Raw genomic sequence first — 23,428 nt, 5'->3', positions numbered from 1 at the left:
AATGCCATTCCCGCAGGCCCCACCCCAAAATCAGCCCTTAGCCCATCATTGATGGAGCGGCCAATTTGTCTGCCAAAACGTCCTTATCAGGGAAACCTTGGGAGACAAAAGCTGGAGTGCAGAGCCAGGGTCCTTATCACTGTGGCAGACCCTCAGCAGACCTGCATCACGCCTGATAACGCCTCTTATCGCAGCCACTGATGTCACCCCAAAGTGGCAAGGATTTATTGTCCTTGCCACTCAAACTTTTTCCCTTTTTCTATTTATTATCCATCGCCTTACAGACGGAAGAATAGGGAGCAAAAAGCTCCCAGGCGATTGGTTGGGAGAGAAAGAGGAGGAGCTGAGTAGGTCAATGGGATTAAGGTGAGGTTTTTAAGTCAAATCAGGAGCTGAGGTACATATTAGCTGGTGTTAAACTGCATGGTTAATTTGAGGAAAATCTGATCAGCAGTTGTTTGTTTGAGGTTTTGTGAATGTCGGCAATGCTAAGAAGAAAAAAAGTAAGCAGGTGGGGAATTGGATAGATGACCATTACCATGCTTTAAATCCCAATTGGGTCATAGTAATAAGGCTCGAGTAGAGCTGTGTCGATGAATGTATCATTGTACCTTGACAGTTGTCTTCTTGCTGGCAGATGGTTGACTGATTGACAGTTAGCAGAGACAATTAACTTCAGATATCTTGGGTTTTAGTTGCTGTTTTAACAATATGAGCTGTTCAGCATGGTCTAATTCGGAAACATTACTTTTGTGTGTTGAGTTTCATGTATTTTTTTATGCATCTCATCTAAAGTAAGGAGAACTGATGGGGGATATTACTGAGCGAGTAGGAGCTGGAAAAAAGGTCTGACAGGCAATAGAATGAGTCCTTTAGCTCAAATATTGTCAGACTTTAACGGCACTGGTGCTCTCTGAACTCACTTTGATCTGTCTGTACTCTCTGTCCCTTTAAAGGCAGTCTAATTGAGAATGCAAAAGTACTTTTAGAGCCCTAAAATAAATAACTACTTATTTTACTGTTACATTTTGATGGGATGAAAACAACTTTCTGTCAGTTATGCATGTCATTTCCTTTTTCTTGCTTCCTTTTTAATCTTGCTTAATTAAAGCAGTGGCCTCTCTCTGTGAATGATAATGCATTTCTTGATGCATTTTTAATCAGGAGAAAATTGGGAGAGTAATGGAAGTTATTCTGATATGCGTCTCTCATTTTCCGACAGTAAAAGTAGTGGAGGCATTTCCCTGGAGATTCCTTTTCTCTTTCTCTGTGCCTTTTCTCCTCTACCCTCTTTTGACAAATGCGTGGTAATGGAAGGGTTGTTGTGAAATTGGTATTCTTTTCAAAATGGAGTCTGACCATAGAGAGGCTTTTAGTTTGTCAGTTGTGTGTGATCAGATGAGAGAGCGAGAGAAAGAGGCTGTGCTGGGTGGTTTGAAGTGGGGCTGTCGCATTGTGAGAGGAGTGGCAGACTGGGGAGGAGGAGAGGAAGAGAGGGGTGAGAGAGTTGGGTGGGGGGGGGGTCTCTTCAGGCACCTGACTAGAATGAAAGCCACAACGTTCCTCCCTTCTTTTGGGGTGGAGGTAATCATGTTTCTGCAGCCAGTCACTGAGCTCTCTATCCTGTGGCTGACTGACTGAAGCTGGCCTGTGGACATTGAGGGAGAAATGAAAACAAGACAAAGAACTGTAAAAGAAAAGAGGAGGAAGGGAAGGAAGGAAGGAAGGAAGGAGAATAAAGAAATAAAGCCTCTCTGAGATAGCTGTGTGCAAGACATTCACTCCAAATGAAACTTCAGGGGTGCTGTTTTTTGGATAGAAGTAAAAAGTAGCATTTTGATTTGCTGACTCAAAGATGACCATACAGTAAAATGTAGATGTTGTTGCCGGTATATAGGCCTATACACCTATCTATACAGAGTATAATATAGTACTCTGCTTAGGTCTAGTATTCAGAATGTTTACTACAATCAAAGATACTGGGGTCAAACACTTCTTAATCATACACAAACACACCTACACTCCCCTTCATATGTATTTAGACAGTGAAGCTAAAATTATGAATTTGGCTAATATATTCCAGCATATGGGATTTGAGAGCAAATATTTCACCTTTTATTTGAAGGTATTTTCATGTATATCTGTTTTACCGTTTAGAAATGATAGCACTTTATGCATCTAGTCCCCACCCCATGTGAAGAAGTCATAAGTATTTGGACAAATTCACTATTAGTGTATCAAAGTAGGTAAAAGTTTACACGCAATGACCCTCAAGCTTGTGTGGCGACAAACTCGTTGGATGCATTTGCAGTTATGTTATGCCTAATAGTAGCTGAATGGTGAATGATGACTGGAGAAAGTTTATTTTCTAAGTGAGTAGATAAGATGTTTCTGAACACTTCTAAGTTAATCCTGATAATGCCATGATTGAAAAAAATCATGACTGAATGGATCATAAATATTGATGAGTGAGATGCTGTTTAGAGGCTACAAAAACATGCTCACCTTTAATGGGGGAGGTTAGCATTTCTTGGTTGGTATGATCACTGTGCCTCTGTAACCATCTCTCTCATCATTAGTCACGATTCATTCATGATTATCCATAATCATGTGTTCAGAAACATCTTCTATTCTTACTTACAATAAAAATCACTACAAAATGGCACAACCCAAAACAACCGAAACAAACCACAAATGCATCCAAGTTTGTAGTCACAAGCTTGATGTAGTCATTGAGTGCAAGGAAATGACTACTAAGTTAATTTGTCCAAGCACTTATGCATTAGATATTTTTACACATCCTCCCTTGTCTTTGCGGTTGAATCTGTGCTTGAAATCCTCTACTCGATTGAGGGACCTTACAGATAATTGTATGTGTGAGGTACAGTCATTCAAAAATCATGTTTACCACAATTATTGAACACGAAATGAGTCCATGCAACTTATTATGCAATTTGTTAAGCACATTTTTACTCCTGAATTTATTTAGGCTTGCCATAACAAAGGGGTTGTGTATTTATTGACTTAAGACATTTCAGCTTTTAATTTTTTATTAATTTCTAAATTGTTCTACAAACAAAATTCCACTTTGACATTATGGGGTATTGTGTGTAGATCATAGACATAATCTCAATTTAATACATTTTATATTCAGGCTGTAGGCTAACACAACAAAATGTGGAAAAAGTAAAGGGGTTTGAATAATTTCTGAAGGCACTGTACATATGTAGGGGAGTGTATACTTGTGTGTGCCAAAACCATTTAGGGGAAAGGGCTACTTTTGGCTTTTCACTCCTGATCAATATCAGCATCATAGAGCAATTCTAGACTCCCTAAGCACCAGGCTAGTGACTGGGTAAAGGATACAGCCGACAGCAACGACAGGCCTTGTAAATGGTGTTATTTGCAACAGACAGCACAAGATGGAGAACAGAAAAGAGCCATCATAGCATCTGAGTAGAGTGGGGGAAGTTGACTTGATGTTAAGGATATTACATTCTTAGATGTGTAGCCTCAGTAGTTCAAAGGGGGGGTTGCTGAGTTTGAATATGGTGTTACAGATCCGAGTGGGAACAGTTTTTTTTTTTATAATTTAGGGCTTAAAAAGGAAAGTTGAGAGTATGCATACATTTGAGAGCGAGCACGGAGAAACTCCTGAGGGGCAAAACATCCATCAGCATGGTAGCAGTTTGCTTACAGGGCTTTGACTTAAGTTTGGATAAAAGGTTTTGCATTCAGTTCAACTGCCAGCTGCTTATAATTTAATACATGATCAAAAGTCTAACTGATGTGTTTTTTCTCTCTGTGTCTCTCAGGTTCCCCCAAGGTCCGAGCGGCTGTAGAAACCCCAGAAAGCAGCAGCCATGTTAGCCTGCCTACAGAGACGGCAGCAGAACCTCTCGTCTCAGCGCCTGGTCTGCACCCCCAAGATCCTGGATGCTCCGCCACAGCAGCCGCAGCCCAGCACACGAAAAGGTGAGTCCCCGTGTCTCTGCTCTCAGCAGCACAGGACAACAGCCTCAGACTCTACATTTCACTACAGAGCCCCATTTTGTTTCATTTGTTGCACTGTGTTTGTATCTCAGTGTGTAGTGACAGTGGGATTTCGGGAAAGCACGTTTCACTTTACACACACAACAGTAGTTAGTTCAGAGAAGTAGAGCGTTAAACCAGGGTAAACCAGACTCTCCTGTAGCAACCATTTGTTCCACTGAGCCTCCATCTGATTAAGTTGATTAGCTTCAATTATGCCTCTCATCTCTGTGCTGCATCAGAGGTGTGGAGTTCTGCCTGCAGGGCTAAGGAGAAGGAGACCACAGGGCTGTGCTGTGGTGAGGAAGGGCAAGTTCACCTTGGCTTGTCTACCGCTGCCTGCCTGGCTGGCTGGTCTGCAGAAGAGAACCATGCATGGTTGAAATCTCCCCCTCAGATCTGTGTGAATCCTCTGGGTCTTATCACAGGTAGTCATCTTGCACTCTTTAATTTAATACTTAAGAGCACTGATCAAGGATGGAGCGGAACGCTGTTATGTTGGCTGGCCTGGTCGTTTCTGATGATGATGATGATTGCCCTGCCAAGGGCATACTAGCACACAACCCCCCACACCTTCTCCTAGTCAGCCCTGAACTCAATATAACTATTTTAAATTTTTTACCTTATATGCGTCTTTCACACATACAGTGGGGAGAACAAGTATTTGATACACTGCCGATTTTGCAGGTTTTCCTACTTTCAAAGCATGTAGAGGTCTGTAATTTTTATAATAGCTACACTTCAACTGTGAGAGACGGAATCTAAAACAAAAATCCAGAAAATCACATTGTATGATTTTTAAGTAATTAATTTGCATTTTATTGCATGACATAAGTATTTGATCGCCTACCAACCAGTAAGAATTCCGGCTCTCACAGACCTGTTAGTTTTTCATTAAGAAGCCCTCCTGTTCTCCACTCATTACCTGTATTAACTGCACCTGTTTGAACTCGTTACCTGTATAAAAGACACCTGTCCACACACTCAATCAAACAGACTCCAACCTCTCCACAATGGCCAAGACCAGAGAGCTGTGTAAGGACATCAGGGATAAAATTGTAGACCTGCACAAGGCTGGGATGGGCTACAGGACAGTAGGCAAGCAGCTTGGTGAGAAGGCAACAACTGTTGGCGCAATTATTAGAAAATGGAAGAAGTTCAAGATGACGGTCAATCACCCTCGTTCTGGGGCTCCATGCAAGATCTCACCTCGTGGGGCATCAATGATCATGAGGAAGGTGAGGGATCAGCCCAGAACTACACGGCAGGACCTGGTCAATGACCTGAAGAGAGCTGGGACCACAGTCTCAAAGAAAACCATTAGTAACACACTACGCCGTCATGGATTAAAATCCTGCAGCGCACGCAAGGTCCCCCTGCTCAAGCCAGCGCATGTCCAGGCCCATCTGAAGTTTGCCAATGACCATCTGGATGATCCAGAGGAGGAATGGGAGAAGGTCATGTGGTCTGATGAGACAAAAATAGAGCTTTTTGGTCTAAACTCCACTCGCCGTGTTTGGAGGAAGAAGAAGGATGAGTACAACCCCAAGAACACCATCCCAACCGTGAAGCATGGAGGTGGAAACATCATTCTTTGGGGATGCTTTTCTGCAAAGGGGACAGGACGACTGAACCGTATTGAGGGGAGGTCAAGACCTACAGGAAACGTATGATCTCTGTAATTGCAAACAAAGGTTTCTGTACCAAATATTAAGTTCTGCTTTTCTGATGTATCAAATACTTATGTCATGCAATAAAATGCAAATTAATTACTTAAAAATCATACAATATGATTTTCTAGATTTTTGTTTTAGATTCTCTCTCACAGTTGAAGTGTACCTATGATAAAAATTACAGACCTCTACATGCTTTGTAAGTAGGAAAACCTGCAAAATCGGCAGTGTATCAAATAATTGTTCTCCCCACTGTACATGCACGCTCTGCCATTTTAACACTAAACGCACAGTGCTTGCAGTTTATTATTCAGGTGTTCTCTGATATTTATGCTGCTTTTTGCTACGGTATATGGCTGGGACGATACGTACATGGTCAAAGAAAACCCTGTTGTCATGGCCGCTCTCGCTCTGAGACATCTATGACATAGGGGAGAGTGGGGTATGTTGAGGTGTTTTTTACATTTTTATCACCACGTCAAGGGAAATATAGTATTCTTTCTAACAAATCTAAATCTAAATATATTTCAGGATGTCGTGTATCCCTGGAAATAATCAGAATTCATGTAAATTTTTTGAAAACATAGCTTGTCCAACAAAATGTGGTCTCTTGGCACAGCTTGAGCAGAGGGACAGGGTAAGTTGGGCTCCCGAGTGGCGCAGCGGTCTAAGGCACTGCATCTCAGTGCTTGAGGCGTCACTACAGACCCCCTGGTTCGATTCCAGGTATAGGCCGTCATTGTAAATAAGAATTTGTTCTTAACTGACTTGCCTAGTTAAATAAAGGTAAAATAATAAAAATAAAATAAATAAGTTGCGCCGCCTTGGGTTAAGTGGGTGATGGTGTCCTGTGACAGTGGGTGATGGTGCTGTTAGGTCAAATTCATGTAATGGGGGTGTGGTATATTGTATATCTTAAATTAGGGCTGTGCGATATGGCCAAAATATCATATCTCGGTATACATTTTCTTTCTTTTCAGTCTCCTGAGGGGGAATAGGCTTTGTCGTGCCCTCTTCACGACTGTCTTGGTGTGTTTGGACCATGATAGTTTGTTGGTGATGTGGACACCAAGGAACTTGAAGCTCTCAACCTATTCCACTACAGCCCCGTCGATGAGAATGGGGGCATGCTCGGTCCTCTTCTTTTTCCTGTAGCCCACAATCATCTCCTTTGTCTTGATCACGTTGAGGGAGTGGTTGTTGTCCTGGCACCACGCGGCCAGGTCTCTGACCTCCTCCCTATAGGCTGTCTGGTCGTTGTCGGTGATCAGGCCTACCACTGTTGTGTCATCGGCAAACTTAATGATGGTGTTGGAGTCGTGCCTGGCCATGCAGTCATGAGTGAACAGGGAGTACAGGAGGGGACTGAGCACGCACCCCTGAGGGGCCCCCGTGTTGAGGATCAGCATGGCGGATGTGTTGTTACCTACCCTTACCACCTGGGGGTGGACCGTCAGGAAGTCCAGGATCCAGTTGCAGAGGGAGGTGTTTAGTCCCAGGGTCCTTAGCTTAGTGATGAGCTTTGAGGGCACTATGGTGTTGGACGCTGAGCTGTAGTCAATGAATAGCCGGGGCGGCAGGTAGCTTAGTGGTTAAGAGCGTTGTGCCAGTAACCGAAAGGTCGCTGGTTCTAATCCCCGAGCCGACTAGGTGAAAAACCTGTCGATGTGCCCTTGAGCAAGGCACTTAACCCTAATTGCTCCTGTAAGTCGCTCTGGATAAGAGCGTCTGCTAAATGACCAATTTATTTATTTATTATAATAGCATTCTCACGTAGGTGTTCCTTTTGTCCAGGTGTGAAAGGGCAGTGTGGAGCGCAATGGAGATCATCTGTGGATCTGTTGGGGCGGTATGCAAATTAGGGTGGGTCTAGGGTTTCTGGAATAATGGTGTTGATGTGAGCCATGACCAGCCTTTCAAAGCACTTCATGGCTACAGACGTGAGTGCTACGGGTCGGTAGTCATTTAGGCAGGTTACCTTAGTGTTTTGGGGCACAGGGACTATGGTGGTCTGCTTGAAACATGTTGGTATTACAGACTCGGATAGAGAGAGGTTGAAAATGTCAGTGAAGACACTTGCCAGTTGGTCAGCGCATGCTCGGAGTACATTTCCTGGTAATCCGTCTCTGGCCCTGCGGCCTTGTGAATGTTGACCTGTTTAAAGGTCTTACTCACATCGGCTACGGAGAGCGTGATCACACAGTCGTCCGGAACAACTGATGCTCTCATGCATGTTTCCGTGTTACTTGCCTCGAAGTGAGCATAGAAGTAATTTAGCTCGTCTGGTAGGCTCGTGTCACTGGGCAGCTCGCGGCTGTGCTTTCCTTTTGTAGTCTGTAATAGTTTGCAAGCCCTTCCACATCTGACGAGCGTCGGAGCCGGTGTAGTACTATTCGATCTTAGTCCTGTATTGACGCTTTGCCTGTTTGATGGTTCGTCGGAGGGCATAGCAGGATTTCTTATCAGCTTCCGGGTTAGAGTCCTGCTCCTTGAAAGCGGCAGCTCTATCCTTTAGCTCAGTGCAGATGTTGCCTGTAATCCATGGCTTCTGGTTGGGGTATGTACGTACAGTCACTGTGGGGACGACATCATCGATGCACTTATTGATGAAGCCAGTGACTGATGTGGTGTACTCCTCAATGCCATCAGAAGAATCCCGGAACATATTCCAGTCTGTGCTAGCAAAACAATCCTGTAGCTTAGCATCTGCTTAATCTGACCACTCTTTTATTGACAGAGTCACTGGTGCTTCATGCTTAAAGTCCCCGGCCACTAGGCTCGCCGCCTCTGGATGAGCGTTTTCCTGTTTGCTTATGGCCGTATACAGTTCATTGAGTGCGGTCTTAGTGCCAGCATCAGTTTGTGGTGGTAAATAGACAGCTACAAAGAATATAGATGAAAACTCTCTTGGTAGATAGTGTGGTCTACAGCTTATCATGAGATACTCTACCTCAGGCTAGCAAAACCTTGAGACTTCCTTAGATATCGTGCACCAGCTGTTGTTTACAAAAATACATAGACCACCACCCCTTGTCTTACCAGAGGCTGCTGTTCTATCCTGCTGATACAGTGTATAACCCAACAGCTGTATGTTATTCATGTCATCGTTCAGCCACGACTCGGTGAAACATAAGATATTACAGTTTTTAATGTCCCTATGGTAGGATATAAGTGCTTGTAGTTCGTCCACTTTATTATCAAGCGATTGTACGTTGGCCAATAGTATCGATGGCAAAGGCAGATTAGCCACTTGTCGCCGGCTCCTTACCAGGCACCCCGATCTCCTTACGCGATATCTCCTTTTCTTTCTACTGTGAATGACGGGGATGAGGTCCCTGTCGGGGGTCTGGAGCAAATTCCTCTCGTTCGACTCATTAATATATGTAGCTAACATATTCATGTTTTGCGTTTTTCCTCTTTAATTTAGAAGATACTGTTGCACAAACAACATGCTGATTTAGGTCTACACCATCACTGATATTATCAGGCTGTATAGCTCATTACGTTTGCTTTGACTCAGTACATTTATTAGCTAGTTAGCTAGCCAGCTAACTAGCGATTAGCATTAGTGGCTAACACGATTTATGGCCAACTTGCTAACCGCATCGTTGTCATCAACATAGTTGACCCCGTGTAGCTCAGTTGGTAGAGCATGGCGCTTGCAATGCCAGGGTTGTGGGTTCGATTCCCACGGGGGGCCAGTATGAAAAAAATAAAAAAATATGTATGCTCTGGATAAGAGCGTCTGCTAAATGACTAAAATGTAGTTGCATCAAAAAAGAAAAAAAAAAAAAAAAAAAAGAGAGAGAGAGAGAGAAAGAGAGAGAGAGAGAGAGAGAGAGAGAGAGAGAGAGAGAGAGAGAGAGAGAGAGAGAGAGAGAGAGAGAGAGAGAGAGAGAGAGAGAGAGAGAGAGAGAGAGAGAGAATCAAATACGGTATGCCTACATTCAGATATAGATCTCTCTGTTCAATATCACTTACCCTTACATTTCTGGAACAGGGATTTCGTTTTGATGTGCAAGTTCTCTGCATTTGAGGCTACTAAGCCCATTAAACTGGTCCGCAAGATTCTTCATATGTTTAGCAAATTCAGACTCCATGTTATCAGATAAGACCTTGTGTGCCTCTGCTACTCTATCATAGCCTCTCTTTCGAACAGGTACATGTTCGTTCTGTTTTTTTGTCAATGTACCTCTTCAGTGTCATTCAGTAAATGTGTTCATCCCTTGCTGCTGCTCGAATGGACTTCTTCCCTTCTCTCACTTCCTTGGCTGCTCGCTCAATAACCTCTAGGGGGGCTAGACTCCTGTTTGTTTTACGGGGCATGGTGATGTTTGCTCTGTAACAATAAAAAGGCACTATCTTGAGTTCATATGCATGACACATTGCAAAGATATTATGCATAAAACTGACAACGTAATCATTATTCGTATGGGGCATGGTGGCCCCAACTGATGTATAAAACAATCTACTTTGGTTTAGATACAAGCATCATGAAACATATAACACATCAAATTAATTTGATCCCATGTCTTCCTTCACAGACTAAATGAAATGACCTCTTCCTAAATATTAGGTCACATGATTCATTTTGTGTATTGTTACCTCAACTTACCCCACTCTCCCATATGTAACATAAGCTAGAGATGACCTTATTCTCTAACCAATTGAGGACCTTCCTTTTGAACTTGGATCAAAGAAAAGGCTCTCTCAAGCACATGTGTTAATCAGTTGATAAGTGATTGCAAGCCATGTTATCCATGTCATAAACAGAGATTTCAAAAGACAGTGTTTATTATCCCCACTGCCAGTGCACATTATTATCTAATTTTATGAGAGGAGATGTTGTGGCAGTTTTCGGCTGATGAAACCAGCACAGGACATTCTGAGTTTACGTATCACATTTCCATGATTCAATTCAGAGATAATGTTTAATCTCTGTGTTTTATACTGCTCTGACAGATTTCTGTGGAAGTTTATGACATGAATTTATGGGAAACTGCATATCACGCCATGCCTATCCCCACATAGCTAGTGTAATAACATGATATGAGATTTCTTTTTGTGATATAAATTGCATATGGAAAATGCCTAAATTGTCTGAGTGATTAACCTCAAGGCCGATGAGTAATTGTGTGGAGACATTCTGACTAAATGCAAGCTGATGGATTTGGAATGTATATTGTATTTCTCTAGCTTCACTTGCCAGATTTGGGCCATGAAAACAAATCCTGTGTATCCCCAGCTTTTCTTCACATTAAAACCTTTCACTAATGCTCTCTGGGAGACTAGCAGCCTCTCTTCCCTATCTCATATCCCCATGTCCCTCAACTCTCTCCATCTCTCTCCCGGGGTGAAACGCCCTTTTTGTCTCTCCATTATTAAATATTAATTGGGAATCAGTAGAGCACTTGTCTGCTAAATGCTGGAACAGAAGGACCTAGTTTGCCTCAGGCAGAACCACAGGCACCTTTCACATCCTGTTTACCTGCAGGACTCATTCCTCCCTCCCGTGTGTGTGTGTGTGTGTGTGTGTGTGTGTGTGGTACTACAAAACAGCTAACTTCCTAACTTCCTGCCATGGGCAAAGAGAAAATGTGAGGAAATTGTATAACTAATCTTATGACGTGTTCATATGCTATCGGGGGGGTACGCCAGTGGTGTGTGTGTGTGTGCGTCTGTGCGGAGCGGTATCCTTCCCCCCTTCCCTCCAGCACTAACCTGACATTTCAAGCACAGCCATATGAAACAAACTGCTCCGCTGATTGGAGCCTGCTGGTTAGACTTGAGTAAACCCAGAAGAGTTCTCTAAAAGGTTTTTGAGTTGATGTTTTTCCCATTGGGATTCTGCGTTGAAAGAGAATGTGGTTTTCACACAGATATTTGTTGAAAAACTTTTGCAGAGGATTCACAGAGGTTACAGATTTAGATAAACGGACCATTCAAATGGATGTCTGTGGTTTAGTTTCACAGAGGAATCCCTGACAATGCCAACCCATCTCTTAAATATGAGGAAGTGTGTGACTGAGTGCGACGGTTTATGTGATGAGAGTTAATGAGTGCTCTGCTCTACTCTGCTCTTGGCCTGAACGGCAGATCAGAGCCGGGAATGCTTTTTCCCACGCTGCCGGCCTGTCGTTCCGGAGGGCTCTTTTAGAGCGGCGCACTGCTTTCCCCGGGGCTGCTGAGCAGAGTGGCACAGAGACAAATGGGGAGTGACACTCGCGTAAAGAGGGACCCGCCTGAGTCTCTTCAAGCACAAATAACTAAGTGTTCACCACTGAGGTTATTCTGTTCCACAACCAACACCCCTCATGAAGAGATTAGAGAGAGAGAGAGAAAGCGAGGGATGGATGGATGTAAATGGGTTGAAGGAGTGCAGTTTCTCTTTATGTGTGAATGAGAGCGGGCGGCCTTATGTTCCACCCGGGACGAAGAGGACTAAGTAGTGAGAGCGAGGGAGAGGTAGAGTGAATGGAGTACTAAGCTATGTATTTTGTGTGTGTGTGTATGCGAGTCAGAGAGAAAGTGTGTACGTATCAGTGCTTCAGCTTTGTCTCTCCTTCTCTCTCATTCTGTGTCTTTGGGATGATGAGCCTCTGGTTTGCCAGGGTCAGGAGCTCAGGAATAGTATCCTCAGTGGTGTTGAGTATGTAGGTCTGCACACAGAGGACTTGGAACACAGGGGCTCTGTCCACCCTCTCTCTAACCTCTCTCTAACTTCTCTCTTCCTCCCTCTCTCTCTGTCTCTCTTCACTCCTGATCTATGTGAGAAGGCCTCAGCCCCAGCCCAGAGACCCAGCTAACCTCCTCAGACTCCATTAATATTAATGCATGTTAATATGGATACAGAGGTGAAGAGAGCTGCAGGCTCTGCATCTCAATGCCTCTGCTATATAAGGGCACCGACCTGTGCACAGCTAGAGACACGATTCAAATGCTCTACCATAAGATCCATACTGCGCCCTAGATCCCCACTCAACTTTTCATGCATGCATGAGGGTTCGGACTTCATTTTCATTCAGAGCAGTTACTGTATCCCTTGGTCAAATTGAAATGAAAGTAAAGGAACCATGTGGAGCTGTATTGTATATTGTATTGTGGTGGATGTGAGGCGGGTCCAGATAGTCGATACGAGTCGTCCTTGCTCTGCCTGAGCAGCAGGGGGTTAGTCAATTACAGAGCCTTGGCGCTAGGAGCTGAATGGAGGCGGGGTCAATTAATTACATGGTCCTAATGAGTGGGTTTATTGGGGCCAACTGTGCTCGTACCAGAGGTTGTCATGGCAATGCTGAGGCCTAGGTTTTTATGCGTTAATCAGCATAGTTGTCAAGGACAGTCTGTGGTTGTGTAGGGCAGGTAGATACGGTTACTGTATAGTGGTGTTGATATTAATGTTTGGATCGCCATAGTGAAACACTTGTGTGTAACATGATGTTTGGCAGTGAGTGTTATGTGTTTGCTTGTGATTCTGAGAACAGTACTAATTAACCTCCATGTCTGAGTGCCTCTGTGTGGCGGGTCCCCAGTGAGGATTAGCTATTAATCATGTTTATTGCACAAAAATGTTAATCATAAAAGCATTTAACACCAAATACTTTTCTTACGACCTAGACTTTGGGCTTCTTGCCCTGTTTTTCTAAAATGTGTCTGCTAAGGATAGAACACCACCAAGCATAGGCCTACATTAGTGGTCTGGTGTTTATTGTAATAGAGGGAGTGGTAATGGTCATTCTGTTCGGTTCCTTTTGTTGGTCTTGGGGTGTTTGTGAGAACCAGAAAAGCAGCAGTTGAGTTCTGTGGAACTGGAAATTCGATGAGCCACTCCAACTGCAGTTTTTAGCCCTGGCTCAGGGGCTTGTTTTGCCCGTTAATCAGTGATTCACTTAAACAGCTCCAAAACAACGAGCTCTCCACTCTGATCAGTGGGGTATTGCGTTAAGCTTGACCATGGGAAAAAAGATTAGCCAGCTTCCCGCGACTGAAACATCGTGTGGGATTGTACGGGGGTGGATTCGGTGCAGGGTTAGGAAAGACTGGCATGGTGAAGAATACTCAGCGTTGTACATCACCAATCTGTTTCTCATTGACAGTTATGGTTGACAGATATATTTTAAACCTTAACTATTAGGCCTACACACATTCATGCATGGAAATGTGTGCACACACACTAAACCTCTCTCTCTCTCTCTCGCTCTCTCTCACACACTCACACTCACATACAGATACTCACATGTGGTCCTCTGTAGCTCAACTGGTAGAGCACGGCGCTTGTAACGCCAAGGTAGTGGGTTCGATCCCCGGGACCACCCATACACAAAAATGTATGCACGCATGACTGTAAGTCGCTTTGGATAAAAGCGTCTGCTAAATGGCATATTATTATTATTATTATTATACTCGTTATCAGGTTGCTGAAAATTGTTCATTTCATTTCCAGAATGTGCCTGTGGTTAATTCTGGATGGAGAAATTCTTTAGAAACTACAGGAATAGACTCTGACTTCAGACTTTAGCTCTCTCTCTGGCATACAGTGGATATAAAAAGTCTACACAGCCCCGTTAAAATGCCAGGTTTTTGTGATGTAAAAGAATGAAAGAAAGATAAATCATGTCAGAACTTTTAAAAATAAAAACCTTACAATAAACTGGTTGCATAAGTGTGCACACCCTCTTATAACTGGGGATGTGGCTGTGTTCAGAATTAACCAATCACATTCAAACTCATGTTAAATATAAGTCATTACTCACCTGCCATCATTTAAAGTGACTCTGATTAATCACAAATAAAGTTCAGCTGTTCTAGTAGGATTTTCCTGACATTTTCTTAGTTGCATCTCAGAGCAAAAGCCATGGTCCGCAGAGAGCTTCCAAAGCATCAGAGGGATCTCATTGTTGAAAGATATCAGTCAGGAGAAGGGTACAAAATAATTTCCAAAGCATTACATATACCATGGAGCACAGTGACGAAAGACAGTCATCATCAAGTGGAGGTAAATATGGCACAACAGAGACATTACCAAGAACTGGACGTCCCTCCAAAATGTATGAAAAGACGAGAAAAAAACTGGTCAGGGAGGCTTCCAAGAGGCCTACAGCAACATTACAGGAATTGCAGGAATTTCTGGCAAGTACTGGCTGTGTGCTACATGTGACAACAATCTCCTGTATTCTTCATATGAATGGGGTAGGGTGGCAAGACGGAAGCCTTTTCTTACAAAGAAAAACATCCAAGCCCAGCTGAAGTTTGCAAAAACAAACATCAAGTCCCCCAAAAGCACGTGGGAAAATGTGTTATGGTCTGATGAAACCAAGGTTGAACTTTTTGGCCATCATTCCAAAAGGTATGTTTGGCGCAAAAACAACACTGCACATCACCCAAAGAACACCATACCCACAGTGAAGCATGGTGGTGGCAGCAACATGCTTTGGGGCTGTTTTTCTTCAGCTGGAACCGGGGCCTTAGTCAGGGTGGAGGGAATTATGAACAGTTCAAAATTTTGGCACAAAACCTTCAGGCGTCCGTTAGAAAGCTGAAGATGAAGCAGAAGTTCACCTTTCAGCACGACAACGACCCAAAGCACACATCCAAATCCACAAAAGCATGGCTTCACCAGAAGAAGATTAATGTTTTGGAATGGCCCAGCCAGAGCTCAGACCTGAATCCAATTGAACATCTCTGGGGTGATCTGAAGAGGGCTGTGCACAGGAGATGTCCTCGCAATCTGACAGATTTGGAGCGCTTTTGCAAAGAAGAGTGGGCAAATATTGCCACGTCAAGATGTGCCATGCTAATAGACTCCTACCCAAAAAACTGAGTGCTGTAATAAAATCAAAAGGTGCTTCAACAAAGTATTAGTTTAATGGTGTGCACACTTATGCAACCAGGTTATTGTGAGTTTTTTATTTATTTATTTTTTCCTCAAAGATTTCAGTTTGTTTTTCAATTGAATTGTTCATGTTACAGGTCACATTAAATGTGGAAAAAGTTCTGACATGATTTATCTTTGTCTCATTCTTTTACATCACAAAAACCTGGCATTTTAACAGGGGTGTGTAGACTTTTTATATCCACTGTAGCTTCTCTTCAGATCCTAAACACTGAGTTCACACTGAGGCAGTTCCGGTGCACAGCAGCACAGCAATCCTCTTAATTCCAGGTTTGATCTAGCAGCCCTCAGGTCATTGGTTCATTTGAACCACCCTAACTGCAATGATATGCCATTCGTGCCACTGCCAATGGTATTAAATTGATAAGTGACTTTAATATTTGAGCGGGTGAGTTTCAAACCAGCAGAGGCCTGTGTGTTGCCACATGAGCCCGGCACTGTGGTGGCATGGCCGCACTGCGTCTTTGTGCCGCTGACAGGGCTGTAATCTGTGGACTTATGGAGCGAGACGGCCTTTGAAGATGAGTTAGCATTCAGAGTGTTTTGAAGTGTTTACGGAAAACCAAGCCAATCTGGAGGATCAAGGCAGAACATTGACTCCATACCAAACAAGGATGGCACCAACGGCACTCCGTGATTGGTTTCACAATATTTATCTCGCTGTGGTAATTGGGCGAGAGATGATTCGGAGCAGAATAGATCACTCTTTGTGTGGCACAGTACTTCTGATTGATTGCTGGTGCGTTGTGATGAAAGATGCTGATGATGCCTTGAAGTGGTTTTCTATAATTAAGCATTAAGGCCTGAGGGGTGCGGTATATGGTCAATAAAGCAGTGAATTGGGACCATAAACAGGGTGCGGGCCTTCCTGTTCTTGCCAAGTATTCTTTATTAGCCCAGCACCTACGTTTTGAAGGATGTGTGTATGACCACAAACTTTTGTGTATGGCCAAATTACCACGGCTAAGGGCTGTTCTACCAACATAAATAGAACAGTAAACAAGTATTTGTGCGTCATACCCATGGTATATTTTCTGACATAGCCTACACACGGCTGAAATGCTGCATCAGCATCCAGGACCCAAACTACCGGGTTTATAATAGATATTATATCACTGAAGTAGGTCATCTCATTAACGTAGAGTAGATTAGTGCTTTCAGGTGAACATGAGTCTCTGTTATACAGTTGAAGTCGGAGGTTTACATATACCTTAGCCAAATACATTTAAACTCAGTTTTTCACAGTTCCTGACATTTAATCCTAGTAAAAATTCCCTGTCTTAGGTCAGTTAGGATCACCACTTTATTTTAAGAATGTGAAATGTCAGAATAATAGTAGAGAGAATTATTTATTTCAGCTTTTATTTATTTCATCACATTCCCAGAGGGTCAGAAGTTTACATACACACAATTTGTATTTGGTAGCATTGCCTTTAAATTGTTTAACTTGGGTCAAACGTTTTGGGTAGCCTTCCACAAGCTTCCCACAATAAGTTGGGAGAATTTTTGGCCCATTTCTCCTGACAGAGCTGGTGTAACTGAGTCAGGTTTGTAGGCCTCCTTGCTCACACACACTTTTTCAGTTCTGCCCACATATTTTCTGTAGCATTGAGGTCAGGGCTTTGTGATGGCCACTCCAATACCTTGACTTTGTTGTCCTTAAGCCATTTTGCTACAACTTTGGAAGTATGCTTGGGTTCGTTGTCCATTTGGAAGACCCATTTGCGACCAAGCTTTAACTTCCTGACTGATGTCTTGAGATGTTGCTTCAATATATCCACATATTATTTTTTTTTTTGTCATTTAGCGGACACTCTTATCCAGTGCGACTTACAAGAGCAATTAGGGTTAAGTACCTTGCTCAAATGCACATCGACAGATTTTTCACCTAGTCGGCTCAGGGATTAGAACCAGCAACCTTTCGGTTACTGGCACAATGCTCTTAACCACTAAGCCATCTATTTTGTGAAGTGCACCAGTCCCTCCTGCAGCAAAGCACCCCCACAGCATGATGCTGCCACCCCCGTGCTTCACAGTTGGGATGGTGTTCTTCGGCTTGCAAGGCACACCCCTTTTTCCTCCAAACATAACGATGGTCATTATGGCAAAACAGTTCTATTTTTGTTTAATCAAACCAGAGAACATTTCTCCAAAAAGTACGATCTTTGTCCCCATTAGCAGTTGCAAACCGTAGTCTGACTTTTTTATGGAGGTTTTGGAGCAGTGGCTTCTTCCTTGCTGAGTGGCCTTTCAGGTTATGTTGATATAGGACTCTTTTTACTGTGGATATAGATACTTTTGTACCCGTTTCCTCCAGCATCTTCACAAGGTCCTTTGCTGTTGTTCTGGGATTGATTTGAACTTTTCGCACCAAAGTACGTTCATCTCTAGGAGACAGAACTCGTCTCCTTCCTGAGCGGTATGATGGCTGTGTGGTCCCATGGTGTTTATACTTGCTTACTATTGTTTGTACAGATGAACATGGTACCTTCAAGCGTTTGGAAATTGCTCCCAAGGATGAACCAGACTTGTGGAGGTCTACAATTTATTTTCTGAGGTCTGATTTATTTTCATTTTCCCATGATGTCAAGCAAAGAGGCACTGAGTTTGAAGGTAGGCCTTGAAATACATCCACAGGTACACCTCCAATTGACTCAAATGATGTCAATTAGCCTATCAGCATTTTCTGGAATTGTCCAAGCTGTTTAAGGCACAGTCAACTTAGTGTATGTAAACTTCTGACCCATTGTAATGGTGATACAGTGAATTAAGTTAAATAATCTGTCTGTGAACAATTGTTGGAAAAATTACTTATGTCATGCACAAAGTAGATGTCCTAACCGACAGGCCAAAACTATAGTTTGTTAACAAGAAATTTGTGGAGTGGTTGAAAAACAAGTTTTAATGACTCCAACCTAAGTGTATGTAAACTTCCGACTTCAATTGTAACTGTCGAAGGGTCATGAACTCTTGCCCTGTTTTGACCAGAAGGCTGTTAAAGGCAGCTCAGTCTTTATACACTCCAGGGTCCTGTTCAGTGGGGCACATAGTATCAAAACATTCTGCAATGGAAAAAGAACATCTCTGCTCATATTGGACAAGTCCAGGCAGTAACTCTTTGTTTCAAAACGTTTTGTCCTTACTGAATTTGTTTTCACCTTAATGAGAGACTTGATGCTCATGCAGGATCACAGGGTTGTTTAGACGTCGAGAGGTTGAGTAGGCATCTGTTGAAAGCTCCCAGATGTCCTTGTTTTCGTTACCACTGGTGTATAGTGATACATAAATAACTAGTGTTTTTCTGTGTTGTATTTCCCTGTGGAATTCACTCGGGCTGCTGCTGGCACTGCTGCGGTGCCGTTCTATTCTGTTCCCTTGGCTCCACTGGGAGATGCTTGAATGGCTAGAACACTCTACCTCTCCTCTTTCCTCCATTTTAAACACCCAATTTACTTCCTTTATGAGATGGATCTTGTAGATTGAATCATTTTCACAGTTGGAGGCGCATTGTGGGCCTGAAATGAAATTAACTCCCCAATCAATTTCGAACGGTAACAACAAGTGAGTTCTCCCTTACATGGCTGAAGTGCCTCTTCAAATGGGTTTGTTATTGAAAACGAAATGAAGTGTTTTGTTTTTCACGCTCCCTTTGTCGCCTCTCTCTGCCTTGTTCTGTGTGCTCTGGCAGTGATTTTCGCTGACGATAGAGTAGGTTAATTTCAGCACTTTTGCTTTTCATGTCAGGAATTCCATAAAAGTGTCGTTCGGATGGGCGGTGGTAATTTCTGTCAGGTGATTTATTGCTTTTAAATGGAGCGCCTTTTCCGCCTCTCCTTTGTCGCTGTGAGTTAAGCAGCCATGAAATTGCCTGAATAATGGTGTTTAAATCCAATCTTGGTTTGTCCCCTCAGCTTTCCCGTACACCATTCAATAGCCTTCCCTGTGGAGATTGCTCTTTTTCAGTGTGCCCTGACTTCTCACAGTTTAAGCTCCAGGCTTTTACATTACAGTCAGTATAGGTCTGTAAGAGGATTTAGACTAGCTGAATTTTTACTTTACAGGTAGGTAGCCTTGGAAGATTTGAAAACTATCTTCAAGTCACATTAGAGATGGTTGGATATAGGGCTACATGGTAGAACATGAGTGTTTTACCAGTTAAATGTGAAGATGGAACATAGGGAAATTACAAGGAATAAAAACATGATTCTTCTCATCAGATTTTATTCAAGAATATTGGCTGTCAGACTGTATGAGAAACCACAACAACTTTACATTTTCTGTTTAGATTGGTCAACAATATAAACAGGAAACACATGAGCACAGCACAGCTGTAATTTCTTCACTCTCAGTCCCATCCGCTCCAGCTTTTAACTCAGCACATCCAACTGTAGTTTCATGGCCAAATGTCACCAAATGAATCCCACTTGAGCCGCTGCGATAAAATTGGCTTTCTCTCTCTCCCCCGCTGCCTCCTGCTCCTCTCCCTGATTTCCCAGGGTAATCCGATTCTGGGTTGAAATAAGTCCAAATTAATTTTATAAAGCACTGATCAAACAGTGCCGTAGGTGTCTCCCTCCCCCAAATGAGTTTAAAAGAGATGCAGATGTCGACGGTTCATCTTCCTAAAGAGAGGGGGCAGGAGGGGGAGGGAGGTGAAACTGGAGAGTGTGAAAGGGAAATGGAGGAGACATTACAATAAGTGTGTTTTTATTGGTCTATTGGTCTTGTCTCAGCTCTGCTCCTTGGACATTGTGTTCTCTGTTCTGAAACGCTTCGTTTATCTGTTTGAATATTTATCACGAGGAGTGTTTTTGCAACACAGCCTGTGGAAAGGTCAATTTATTGTTTTTATTTTAGTCCCAGTCCCAGCCGGCAAGTATCATCAAGCCTGCCCTTGTACTTAACAACCAGGCACATACTGTAAGAGAAATCTTATGGAAGTATAACCATTTCTTTGTTTGTGTTGCAGGTGAGCTGGTCTCCATGAATGGCCCTCGGTATCCGTCCCCTGCAGAGCTGGATGCCTTTGCCCAGAAGACGGCCAGCAGCCCCCTGTCCATCAAGATCTTCCCATCCAACATCAGAGTGCCGCAGCACAAGCAGCTCAACAGAACGGTCAACGGCCTGGACACCACATGCACCCAGCGCTACACTCACTACTCAGGAGGCTACCAGGGCCTACTGGGCATTGTAAAGGCCTCCGTCTCTGTGGTCAAAGGCGTGCTGAAAAACTCTGAAGGCAAGAGGACTAAACATTCCCCCGCCCAAACTGCAGTGGCACCATACAACCTTTTCTATAACAACAGACACGGGCAGCAGAAGGCCTACCACATGGGCTCTTGCAAGCAACCTGACGTGCCAAATGTGTCTGTACCCTCTAATATTATTGTGGCTGCCTCTGTCATCCCCACCCCAGTAGGGCAGACTCTGGCCCCTCAGTCGGACCTGGGCGTCCAGAGCCTGCTGAGGCAGATGAACAGACACACACACAGCCAGGCCCTGCAGCATGGGGGAGGGGCCCAGCCAAGCCCCTCCCTTCAAGCTGTGGCCGCTGTGGCCTGCTCAGAATCTGGCTTTACCCTGGGAGTAGCGCCCCAGAGCAGTCTGGCATATTCGGGGGCCGTGCTGCCCACCCAGAGTGCAGACATGGCCAAGGCTAGCTACCTGGACAGAGTGGACTATAGCATGTGGCAGCACAAACAACAGCAGCAGCACTACCAACAGGGGGCGCTAAGGATGTACAACAATGCTCGGATGGGCAGCGGGGGAGGTGCCGTGGTCAGCCGCTCTCCAGAGACCTGTCTCCCTTTGGCCTGCTCAGCACAGCTTTCCTATAGGCCCCACCCCCTCAGTGCAGGCACTAACGGGGCAGGAGCAGGGATTGGGCAGGACCGGGTTAGCTCCTCCCCTCTGAACTGTGCTGCCATGCATGGGGAGTTCTCTGTGGGCCAGTACTTCGCCCCTCCCTGGAACAGTGTTCTGGTCACTCCGGACAGCGACTGTTACAACCCTCAGGAGCTGGTGCCTGGCTCCTCTATGGGCCGGCCCAGAGACATGGGGCTCTCCCACCCTCACCCAAACCATCACCCCAACCGTCAGCTCCACCCCCACCCTCACCCCCAGGCCTATGCCACAGACCAAAGCCTGGGCCTCTGTTGTGGGCTGCCCAGCACCAGCCTGTGCCACGCCTCTGTGCTGAGCAGCAGCCTGCAGTCTCTGGAGTGCCTGATCAGTGAGATCCACCCGCCCTGCATTAAGGAGAGCATGCTGGGCCGGGGCTATGAGGCGGTGGGGATGCCCCGGCTACTAGACCACAACATACAACACACTCACATTCAGCTGCCTGTGTTCCGATAAGACGGGACATACCCACACAGGGCATATACTGTATAACAGGAAATATACTGTATAACAGGAAATATACTGTATAACAGGAAATATACTGTATAACAGGAAATATACTGTATAACAGGAACTATGGATGCAGGTATGTCATTTTGAAGCGACCACCTCAGAATGAGAAATGTACAATACCTTTTATTTAGTGTGTGCGTGCGTGTGCGTGTGTGTGTGGTAGAGGGCTATATGGTTCGGATGTGACCAAGTGTTTTAAACCTTAAAAGGGTAATGATAATCATGACTGACGTAAAGGGTAATCTCATTTGACATCTTAATGTTTTCATTTCGGAGGGTTTGTTAAGCAATCATCTTATCAGTTCACATCTTCTGGATATTTCTCAGACGATTCCAGTGCTGTGCACTAAGTCAGAATCATGTTTTTGGATTTTTCCATCTGTCCATTGTTTAATTTTGAAACCATTTCAAATGTTGTAAATTCAAGTATGGCAAAAAGGTGACGTGCAGGCAATCTTCCTAATGCCCTTTACAAAGTGCCAAACTGGAAAATGTTATACTTGGGGGATACAAGGGCACAGCTCCAGGACTCAAGACTGCTTTAACCCTTACGCTTAACTGACCAATAAGGATCACTGATTATAATGCACTGCTGTAAGAATGGCAAAGCATAGGTTGATTTAGACATGGTGAAAGGTGTCTGAGATCTGTTATTTAAAAGAAAACTTGAATCTTTTTTGTTTTTGTTGTTGCCATCACCATTCATGTTTGATCATTTAATTTATTGGAATGACAGAGAATAATGTTTTACCCAAAACAACACTGAGACATTGAGGACAGGATGTGCCATTTGATTATCTAATTTGTTCACATTTTGGTATTTTCTTAGCTTTGGTTGACATTCATCCTTCATCATTTAGGTCTGAATGACAAAAATGCTACCTTAATCAACAAGAGTCCCTCAGAGAGTTTCTCGGTGACAGGAGAACTGTGTTTTCAGCCTGAAAGCATGACTATCAAATTCAATGGAAGATCATTGATTTACGAATTAGTCGAGTTCACTGGATAGGTGTCCCTGTTTTCACAATCACTGGATACACTGGAGAACAGGTATTCCTTATCTATTCACTGCTTTTCTGTCAGTGTTTTCTTTCTAAAGATTAGTTGTATGTTCTTTGTAGAGTTTTATTTGATGGCCTGAGAAGTATGGCTATATAAAGAATATCTTTATATGTCAGCACTGTCAAAGATCATTACTTTTTATTTTCTTCAACCAGTCAGTCAGGATTCTGTTGGTTAACAATATAAGTAACCGTCTCAATGACTATGAAGTGCAATTATAATATTGAACAGTGAGCCCTCTACAAACATGTTGAAATGACTACATTTACATGAGTACATGTATGACCCCAGACTCCCATACCCAATCCCCTATTCTTAATTAAGATTGTCAAATAAAAAATAAAAAATATAAACCCAG

The 23,428-nt window shown here is 43.6% G+C and overlaps 1 protein-coding gene across 5 annotated transcripts in view; it reads left to right on the top strand.

The window, feature by feature from the left end:
- LOC121582339 (protein FAM222A-like) overlaps nucleotides 1-23,428 on the top strand; it is a 50,327-nt gene extending 26,899 nt beyond the window's left edge. For all 5 annotated transcript variants that reach the window (XM_041898058.2, XM_041898060.2, XM_041898061.2 and 2 more), the window contains 2 exons: nucleotides 3,816-3,975; nucleotides 20,564-23,428. In XM_041898058.2, coding sequence (XP_041753992.2) covers nucleotides 3,864-3,975; nucleotides 20,564-21,951 — 1,500 coding nt within the window. In that variant the 5' untranslated portion in view covers nucleotides 3,816-3,863 and the 3' untranslated portion in view covers nucleotides 21,952-23,428. The remainder of the gene's footprint in view (nucleotides 1-3,815; nucleotides 3,976-20,563) is intronic.

This window comes from Coregonus clupeaformis, chromosome 15 (genome assembly GCF_020615455.1).
Source record: "Coregonus clupeaformis isolate EN_2021a chromosome 15, ASM2061545v1, whole genome shotgun sequence".
Taxonomy (NCBI): domain Eukaryota; kingdom Metazoa; phylum Chordata; class Actinopteri; order Salmoniformes; family Salmonidae; genus Coregonus; species Coregonus clupeaformis.
The sequence above is the reverse complement of the archived record's forward strand: the minus strand, read 5'-3'. Positions and strand labels throughout refer to the sequence as shown.